The sequence below is a fragment of the Petromyzon marinus genome, chromosome 49 (assembly GCF_048934315.1).
Source record: "Petromyzon marinus isolate PM22_M1 ecotype Great Lakes invasive population chromosome 49, UKy_Petmar_22M1.pri1.0, whole genome shotgun sequence".
Taxonomy (NCBI): Eukaryota; Metazoa; Chordata; class Hyperoartia; order Petromyzontiformes; family Petromyzontidae; genus Petromyzon; species Petromyzon marinus.
The window spans coordinates 4170604-4180796 of NC_133715.1; the positions used below are offsets into that span (position 1 = coordinate 4170604).

General features: G+C 52.4%; 1 protein-coding gene across 1 annotated transcript; it reads left to right on the forward strand.

The window, feature by feature from the left end:
* Window positions 1-749: 749 nt before the first annotated feature.
* SLC67A2 (solute carrier family 67 member 2) lies at window positions 750-7489 on the forward strand. Its single transcript, XM_032972767.2, has 6 exons — window positions 750-956; window positions 1540-1630; window positions 3158-3201; window positions 3896-4028; window positions 5441-5650; window positions 5776-7489. The coding sequence occupies exons 1-6, from the start codon at window positions 846-848 to the stop codon at window positions 6525-6527; spliced, it is 1341 nt and encodes a 446-aa protein (XP_032828658.2). The 5' UTR covers window positions 750-845; the 3' UTR covers window positions 6528-7489.
* Window positions 7490-10193: the final 2704 nt, after the last annotated feature.

Sequence of the window (10193 nt, forward strand, 5' to 3'; positions counted from 1 at the left end):
ATTCACCTACGTGACTTTACCGAAAGAACCAAAGAGTATGCATAATAGAGGTGTTTATGGGTTAGATCTTTGTAACCCATAAACACCTCTTAACCCATTAAAAAACCTCTTATGGATACACCGATGCTGGATTAGATCGATCTAACCCATAAAAAACATCTTATGGACAAACCGATGGTGGTTTAGATCGATCTAAACCATAAACAAAACCTCTTGTTGATAAACCAATGTTGGGTTAGGGGCCGTCCATAAATGACGTCACGCACCTGGTGGGGGGGTCAGACATTTGTGACGATGTGTGACGAGGTGGGGGGGGGGGGTGAGAAATGTGACGTCACATCGAAATGCGCAACTTTAAATAAATAGATAACACGTTCTACTTACTTAAGTATACTTTTTAAATAAATGTTTTCTCTTACAACATCAGGGTGCAGCGCCACATTAAATACGTACTACAATGACAATAGTGTAAAGCGATTTGAAGCATGTTTTATTTTTTTTGGGGGGGGCAGAGCTTTGTGACGTCATATTTGAGGGGGGGGGTCTGACTTTTTGTGACGCCGTGTGACGGGGGTTAAAAAATCGTCCAAAATCGCGTGACGTCATTTATGGACATCCTCTTAGCTCGATCTACACCATTAAAAAAACTCCTATTATTATTATGGACATAAACCCGATGCCGAACTGCCAAGATATTTTGACATGTCCCCGTGACGAGGCCACGTGCTCCTCGCGCGGCCAATGAGCGCGCGCCGGCACCAGGCGGCACGGGAGGTGAGGGTGAGGCGGCGCGCGCTGAGGGCTCTGGACCCCCCCCCCCCCTCTCAGGCCTCCCCACCGGGACGATGTCGGCAGCCCACCCGAGGTCGCGGCCCCGCGAGGCCGTGAGCCGCGTGCGACGCGCGGCACACGCCGTGCCGCCGCTCTTCGCGCTCATCAACAGCATCGGGTTCTTGGTGAGACGCTCCCGCGGCTCGAGAGGGGGTTGCGGCGGGGGAAATGTGGTGGTGACGTGCGCGGTGACGTCACGCGTGCCGGAAGCGCGGGTTGCCATGCGCGATGTCGTCACGGCAACCCGATGCGTTGTGACGTCACGCGCGTCAAGTGTCGTGACGGTTATAAAGTGTCGTGACGGTTATATAAAGTGTCGTGACGGTTATAAAGTGACGGCGATCTCGATATATCGCGATGTTACAATGCCATATATCGCGCCAACGATATTAAATCCGCGATATTGTACGTTTTGTTAAATACTGCATCGTGAGTATAATTACCAATCAATGTCACTTCTTGCGATTAAATTACAACAAAAAAATTAAGCTGGGCAGAATGAGTAGCGATACCCTGAATTGGTATATTGTAACGGTGTTAGAATAATGACACACTCGTCAATAATCCTGCTTGTGGCTTTAAAAGAAAAGCGATGTTTGATATAGGTGACGTATCGGCAAATAGCCCTTACTTCATAGCACGTTACACACCCTATTCTGTTAATGCCGAAGAGACTGACCCATTCACCGAATTCCTCCGTTCTTGCAGGATCTGTTTGGCGTGAGTCTGGTGGTGCCGTTGCTGCATCACCACCTCACCACGCAGCTGGGGGCGAGCCACCTCGTGGCAGGGCTGCTGGGTACAGCGTCACGCGCCACGCTGCTTCATCACTGCGCCACATCACACTGCACTGCACCACACTGCACTGCACCACACTGCACTGCACCCCCAACTCACACTGCATCACACTAGAGCCGTGTTCTTCCCTAATTTTCAGGGGGGAGGGGGGGGGGGCACTTTCGTCGATGAGACATCATCAGTGTGTGAGGGCCGCCACCCGTTTGAAACCATTGGGGTATGACAGCAGCACGACGATGATGATATGTTGTGTATTGTTGGGGGCCGCACGTCAGCGGCCGCACTCAAGGCCACCAGGGGCCGCCAGTGGTGCGAGGGCCTTGCAATGAAGAACACTGCACTAGTTACATCACACACTACGCTCCATCACAGTGTAACACGCTGCACTACGCTGTACTACACTGCACTGTCTGGCTAGGTGGCACCGTGACTGGGGGCGCTTGAGTCGACTCAGCCAATGATCCCTCCATGGGCTGGCCTTGTCATGACAATGTGGAATTGACACCACTGGCTCAGGATGACTCTCAGAGATGAGCGCTGCCCCACATTGCTCGTTCGAACAGGGGGCACTTGGTCCTTTCTACGCTGAATTTTCTGTTCTGCTCCGTTACCCTTCAATGGTCTTCACTGCACCGTGCAGCACTCTGCTGTTCAGAAATGGGTTAAACTGCGGCGACACTGTCATGGTTGGCTACGTACGGTGTGAAAGAAGTTCAACATACATACGTACGTATATAGAGATCGCAACTCCCTGGCTTGCAGAAGCCTACTCGCAGTGTAGCGCAGAGCCACGTTATCTCATTCTGAAGCCCTCTTGTCCTGGCCAGCAGACCTCGACATTGGCACTTAGAATTCAAATATGAGTACCGTACAAAATAATTGTGGGATGCTGCCACCACTCTTGCGATCCAGAGGTCGCCAGTCCAAACAACGGTGCAAGCTTTTCTTAATTTCATCCCAAACACCTGTGTGCAGTTTAACACGTACTAGGCTTTCACCTACCAATATCCATAATAAATGTGTTTTTGGGTTATATCACGTAAATATAAATGTGTCTTTAAACCCGCCACCACGTAAACAAAACTTTTACTGTTGTGGGTTTACTCTCCACACATGGTTGTGCTCCAGTAACTAATTAGCACGTTTTGTTTCCATGACAAACGTTACTAATTGGCTGTGTCGTGTGGTGACAGGTTTAACGACATTTTTATATGCATTCTATCTAATCGGAGAAACCTCTGTTGCACCCTGCAGTGTAAACGGTTCACCACAGTGAGTCGATCGGCAGTTCTCGTGTGGCGGTGTAAAGTGTGGGTAACTCCCACCTCCTCCAAGGATGTCTGGCCAGCGTGGAAGAGTAGGCCAAATTACTAACTACGAGGGCAGCTCCAGAGCACACCTTCTTTTAGGGGTGCTCCTTCCGCCAGCAAAGGTGCGAGCAAGTAAATTGCATGGCTGCCCCTTTGCCGACGCAAAAAAAAAAATGACAGCCCGTCGTGTGTACGTGTCGCCCGTGGTGCATTTTCAGGGTCCGTGTACGGATTCCTCCAGCTCTTCTCCAGCCCCATTGTGGTGAGCAATGTCTTTAGTTTGCAAGCTCGTGTGTTTTGTATGTGTGTCTGTGACTGCAATCCCAATTGTGCTGGCACCCCGCTAACAACTTTGGGATTGATTTCTGGCTCCGACGAACATCAGTTGGCAAGTGGTATCTGAACCTGTCCACATCACCCTGCCATGTGCTGTGCTGGCCTGAATGTGTTTGCCAATATCACTTAATCCCGGGCCTCTGTATGAGTCAGCGGTGAGGGTGTTCATTGAGTGATCTGTGTGCGTGTGTATATATGTATGTAATATATGTTGAACTCCTTTCGCACCGTACTTAGCCAACCGTGATAATCGGAGGTGCGGGGGAAGGAAAACAAACTAAATACAAAGAGCAGTTCTCTTTAAATGCGTTTTCAGTCTATGTCTTTGTGCGGAGAGTGGTGGAGCAGTGGTTATCACGATGCACTCGGAACCCAGCAACCCGAGTTAAATTTTCACTCACGGGAAAACCAGTGAAAATCATCTTAACCAATCACAATGTGTAAACCTTGCCACTAGGGAGACAAAGGCGGCCGGGCATGGTCTTTGCCAATCACCCGCGCGTGTGCCATTTTGCTCTCAATATGTGCTCACTGACAGCACTTGCCCTAGCGGTCTGTTTAAGGATACACGGGGGTGGGGGGGGGGGGATCTTTATCTCTGTGCGTGGAACTGTGTGCAGGGCAGATGGAGCGACGTGCCCGGCTGCCGTCGCCGCTGCCTGGTGCTGTGCCTCTTGTCCTCCGCCACGGGATACTTCATACAAGGCCTGGCAAGCAGCCCGGTGGGGATGTCCATCGCGAGGGCGGTGTTAGGTCAGTGATGCCCTTGCCATTATCCCCGCCCGCCACGGTTACAGCTTCCTGTGATGACCAACCAACAGGTGCGTGCAGTACCTCGCCTGACGAGGCTGGTTGTTGTGATTACCGCCGAAACGTCGTGCTGCGTTGTAAATGTTGTGGGTTCATTCTCCAACACACAGCCGGTGTGCTGAACTAGTAACTAATTGGCACGTTTTGTTTACGTGACAAACCTTACTAATTGGCTTTGTCGGGTGGTAGCGGGTTTCACGACACATTTATATTTACACGACCTAGCCCAAAGAAAACCCTCCATTACGAATATCTGTTGCGAAAGCCTACTACGGGTTAAAGTGCTTTGTTTATATGCTCCATTGGCTTTTACCCAGGAAAGCCTCACCTCTACCGAAATTCTGAGTTCTGGTAGTGCATGTGCCAGTGAGGGAATGGAGAAACGGAACCGAAGGCTCAGGGGAGACGAGGCTATTTAGGAAGAAGCTGCTGCAGGGAGCAGCATCTGGGTTTCATAGGGGGCGGCGGAGAGAGCGGAGGGATTCAGAGTGGGGGTGGCCACAAAGAAGTCGCGTGTGATTTATGGGAGGCTTGAGCTGGTTTGGGTATAGCTGTGCTGTGGGAAGAGAGAGGCCATCGAAGCGATGACTACTGGAGCGGCTGTGGGTTGTAATGGGCACAACACGACCAGCAGTAGCTACCGAGACCACGCTTAGGCATTGGATCCTTGTTAATGAATAATTGCAAATCCTCGAAGCGTTGGTCGGTAAATTATTTTGGGCTCAGGTCCATTGAGCTAGGAAGATCGTTTTTGAAAGGTCAAAAACTGGTAACATTTAAAGTACCTAAGTCATATTTAGGATTCTTAAGGGTTTAGTGAAAAATACCCAATGACTTGAAAAGACAAATTAAGGCAACCCCATTGATATTTGTTCATCGCAGCAGGATGAACGTACCCAGAAAATCCGTCCATTTAAATTCCCATGCTGGACGTTCACATCGCTGTGTTGGGCTTAGACACATAGGCATGTCTGAGCCGTGCACCATTTCCTGTTGCCACTGTGTTGATCAAAGGACAAACATCCCCCATATAGTCTTAGCAGATTGTTGGAGGAAATTGCTGTTAGCGAGCGCCTATGAAGGTCAGCACGACACACAACGGGGTGGGTGGCCAGCACCACACGCCTTTGTCTCCTTAGTGGTGATGTTTACACACTGCACCAGGCAGTCATTTAAGGCTGAGTTGACCAAGGGGAGGCCCAGGACCGATTCAGATAATCATCACTGGTGTTGGCCTGGAGCGGCAATTGAACTCGGGCAGCCTAGTTTGTTGCGCAGCGCGCTAACGGCTGCAATACTGCTCCCCACACTGTGCTGATCTCTACACGCGCACGCACACGCACACACACACACAGGTGTGTCTAAGCACACGCAGTCTCTGAGCCGGGGGCTGTTGTCTGTGTCGGCGCCGGGCGAGCGAAGGCCCGTGCTGCTCGGGAGGTTCAACGCCGTGAGCGGCCTGGGGTTCGTCGTGGGCCCGGCGTGCGCGGGGCTCATCGCCGAGCAGCCAGGGGGGTTCGCCGCCCTCTCCTTCCTGTGTGCGGCGCTGTTTCTCATCAACGCAGGTAACGCATCACGGCGTCGGCTGTAGGCGCGCCTCCACCGCTGCCGTTGGGTAAAATAATTTGTGCCCATCGCACGTTCATATTCGATTGCAGCCGAATAACTTTCATTTCCCACGTTTGCTCAGGCATCGTCTACCTCTTCCTACCCGACCCCGAGACTGGGCAAGCGGTGCAGACCTCGGCTAAAGCCGCCAAACACCTTGCGGAAACCGCGCTGCCGCACGACGCTCCGGCTCGTCGGGACGACGATCAGGTGCACGGCACCGAGACGCCTGTCCCTGACGACGATGAGGAGGAGAACCCGTCGCAGCGGGCATCCCGCGGGCGGTGCCTGCACGCTGCGCGCTTCCTCATGTCGTGCGCGTACCTGCTGCACCACGGTGCATTCGCGTCGTGGCTTCGCACGCGCCACGACGCGCCTCCCCGTCTCGTGGGGGCGCTCGTCTCGCTCTCGGCGGCCGCCGGCGCCGCCACCTCATCGCTCGCCCGCGTCTACGACGCCGGCCCCTCCCCGGAGGCGACGCTGCGGGTCACGTGCGCGGCGGCGGCCACCGCCATGCTGGCGTTGGCGACCGGGGCGGCCGGGCTGCCGGGAGCCGCCGCCTGCGCCGTGGTCCTATCTGTGTCGAGCGCCGTGGGCCGCGTCGTCCTCACGGAGGGCCAGCTGCGCGTCGCCGGCGCGGGCGGCGCGGGGGCCACCCTCGGGCTGGGCCAGGCCGTGACGTCGGCCGCCAGGGTGCTGGCGCCCGCGCTGGGGGGGGCGGCACAGCACCGCGGGGGCGCGGCCGCCCCCGCGGCGCTGGGGGCGGCGTGCGCCCTGGTCGCGACGGCGGTTACGCCGAGCAGAGCGCCGGCAGGCAAGGTGAAACGCAGCTAGCGGGCGGCGGTGCCGCTGTGCTAGCGGGCGGAGGAACCGCGCGCGGAAGGAACGGCGCTGTCCCAGGAGCCGGTGCGCAATTGCTCATCTGAGATAATACGTTTTTTTTTTTTCTCCCAACGAGACATTTTATTGCACCAAGGAAGTCGTTTGCTGTTGTTAATTAACGTACTGATGATATAATCGAGATAATTGTTTTGCACAGACAGCGTCGGTCCAAGTTGAATAGGTGTGGCGAGGGGCATGTTAGTGAGAAGCGTTGAAAGATGAATCTACCGAATATGAAACGTGCCCAGATCTGATCGTGCTGTCCAGGTCGCGACTATGTACGATACACAAACGACAAACGGTCGTAAAATCCAAGACCTGATCTAGAGTGAAAGTGCCTAGTTGAGATCGCGGCGCTGTTTACGAGTGTGGCAAAGGCAAGTCATGGAGGTTGGAAGTAATAAGCATCCAAACATTGTAGCAGGGAGTAAAACTGCTATTGAATTCCATTTTCTTGGATCATGCATAATAAACAATGGTGGAAGCAGTAGATTCAAAGAAGGCTGTGGATGACAAGATCAGCTTTGGCACTGCTGATCATGAATGAATGAATTATTATTATACGTGCCAATATCACCCTCAATAAAGTAGGCATGAGGGCACATTACAACAGATCGAAAACGATACAGGGGGCATGGGACAACAGGAATGAGAAAGGAAACCCGTCACGACCTCAGTGGCTATCACCGACTGAGCAAAATAAATTGCAACCACGCAGAAATAGTATACGAAAAGTAGTAAATAAAAATTAATAAGAAGTAAAGAAAGCGTTTCCCTCCCCATAGATTTTATGGGAAGGCAAGTTGGAATTTTTTTTATCTCTTGTGCAAACGTACGGTTTAACAAGTATTCCCGATCGCACTTTATCGATGTGAGTCCTGGTTCCTTAATGAAAACAGACATGGAACACAAAATTATAAATCGTGTGAATTTTTGTGTTGTTTTATTATTACGCTTGTTTATCCAGGAAGCCTCGCACCGAGTCTCGTGACTCTTTTTCAGGAGGGTCCTGCCAGGTTTTCGCAAGAGATGGCGATGTTGTGCTGGAGGGGCGTTTGCTGCGAATTTTGTTGACTGAAAGCAACCTTTTTGTGCCGGTCCAAACAGGACGCCCAGATAGCTTCTTAAACATAATAAATCCTGAGGAAGTTAAAAATATGTATGGCTTGTAACTAGATGACATGGAGACAACACGGAAATATTGGTCATGCTGTGTTAAATGTAAGGGTAATTAACTCGAGGTCAGAGTAAAGAAGATTACTGAGGGGTTGATAACATAGAAAGGGGAATGCCTACACCTTGAGAACTGGAAAACAACTGCCAGAGGAATCACCGAGTGCCGATAACGACCTCCAGACAATGAACGAACTCGCAGGAACGAGGAATCTCCACCACTGGCTCGTGGCCACCAGCGGAGAGGAGTGTCGCTTTTTTGCTCAGCTCAGCAGAAAGACTCGGACTTTTATCAAAACAGCATTGTATACGTGTTGCCGTTTCATCAGAACCACAAAAAAGAGTTGCTTATCTGGCCACAGAATCCAAGCTGGTAAACGGTGTGTTTGTGGCTCCTTTCGGAAGCAGCCGAGCCCTAAAAATAAAGCGAAGGGTTTGTGAGCAGGCGGTCAGGTCCTAGTTTGAGCCCTTCATATGGCCTGTGTTGTAGGACTGGGCCGTATCGTTTGAAAAAAAAAGTGCAAATTGTAATGCATGCGATATTCCACGGACATAAATGACTGTTACTCTGAGGCGCGGAGCCAAGCTCATGGTGACGCTCCAAAGCCAGGTGAGAGGGGTGGGGGCCTTTTAAGTGTCTCTTAAAAGTCGGAGTGGATTGAACGCTGCTGCTACAAACGTGCAGTGAGGACGATGGCCACGTTCCAGACGGCAGGGAATCGCCATGGAGAAACGAGGCCCAGCAGTGACCATGGCCCCTGGTCCTTGGTGTAGAGGAGGGGGGTTGTGAGTCACTCCGCTGCGGAGAGTTCTACCCTGAGTCGTAGTACAGGTTGACCTCAAGTAGAGTTAAACTATAAACTAAAACGTTTTTTATTTTACCAGGTAAGGCCCACTGAGCTATATAGCTCTTTTTCAGATGCGACCTGGCCACAAATGACAGCTCAACGAAGTGGCTTATGCGAAAATTAATAGGCAAATACCCTTCTTTCCTATGGCATGTAAGTGTCGTGACATCGCGGATGTCACCGTGTAATGCAGGCTCTAGAGAGGCACGGCTTGCAGGCACCACGTGGATGTGGGTGCAGTACCGGCCCTAGAGGGGCTCGGTGAGCACTGACTGGCAGTGCTGGATGGCACCACGCTCTGCGTGCAGTGCCGACCGCTACAGGATGGGGTGTCAGGGTGCGGGCCAAGGGAATGGGGTTACTAGAGGTCATGGCACTCTGGTTGACCCTAGAGGACACGTGACCGGTAAAGTCTACACAGGAGCCCTAGGTGGGGGCTAGGGGTGGTCACGTGTCAGGGTCGAGATCCTGATCGAGGGTTCGAGAAGGTGGTCGTGGCTAAGGGCGGAGCCAGCCACGCGGCAGAGGATATAAGCCGGGTTTTTGAGAGGGACCAGCTGCTGTTGTTCATCCTGAAGAATCTTCGTTCTATGTCCTACAAGAGTCACCAACACGTGGACCGGGACCCAAGCTAGGGTCCGGTCCATCGTAGGTAGTTCCAGTGTAATTAGTGCAGTTAGCCTGGTGGCCCACCACCATAGGTTGCTATCAAGAAGTACGTCTGCAACTCAGTTGAACTCACTACATAGGCAACAGTTTGTATCGATGTCATAGTTGAATTTTAAGGTCCTTCAATAAATCCAAGGCGGCAGTCGCAGCGATACCGCCAGGGTGTGCATAGATGGCGCACTCGTTGGTGATGTGTTTGATGGTTTGGGCTTTGCTACAGTCGCAGATTGGTGAATATAACATTTTCCATTTATGGAACGTGTACGCATCACATCTCCGAAGCTTCGTCCGAGCGCAGCTCAGTGTGGTCCACAGCCGGCGTGAGAGAGAGAGAGTCCTGGTACATCCACGGTCGGGTCCTCAATGATGTTCGTAGCCGCCCACCCTTCAGACCATCGAGTGCCGGTGTCTTTATTTGCAGCTGCCACAGCGGAGGCGCGTATCCAGAAAAGCTTCCTGGATATAAGTCTTGGGCGTGGGGTTTCCGTTATGTCTTGATGGAGCAACAGAGTGAAATTTTCCATGATCTTGTACTTCCGGATCGTCACGGCATCACGCCAGCACAGGAAGCCACGGGAGTGGAGTGGACTTCAGCCAAATACTCTAAATGCATGTTTCTAAATGTGGAGTGAAAAAACCCGGAGGACCCGGAGAAAAATCCACGAGCTCACGGGGCGAAGATGCATACACCAAATACACAGGCGTCAGGGTCGGGATTGAACCCACGACCTACCTCCATACCAGGTGAGGTAGTTAACATCTCGCCACCGAGTTACGGCGATGGTGAGAAACGCAGCGAGCCTCACCGAGGCGACACTGAAGCTACCGCCCGACCTTGGGAGGCGACGCCACTTGGCCGATAAGTCACCGGAAGAGTCCGAGTGACACCCTCCAGCAGTAGCTTTCTTGTCGTCGGGGGAGCCGTAGG

Coding starts and splice junctions, on each gene's coding strand:
- SLC67A2 (XM_032972767.2), top strand. CDS start 846: ATGTCGGCAGCCCACCCGAGGTCGCGGCCCCGCGAGGCCGTGAGCCGC. Junction 1,631..3,157: donor CCTCGTGGCAGGGCTGCTGG/GTACAGCGTCAC, acceptor GTGCATTTTCAG/GGTCCGTGTACGGATTCCTC. Junction 4,029..5,440: donor CATCGCGAGGGCGGTGTTAG/GTCAGTGATGCC, acceptor ACACACACACAG/GTGTGTCTAAGCACACGCAG.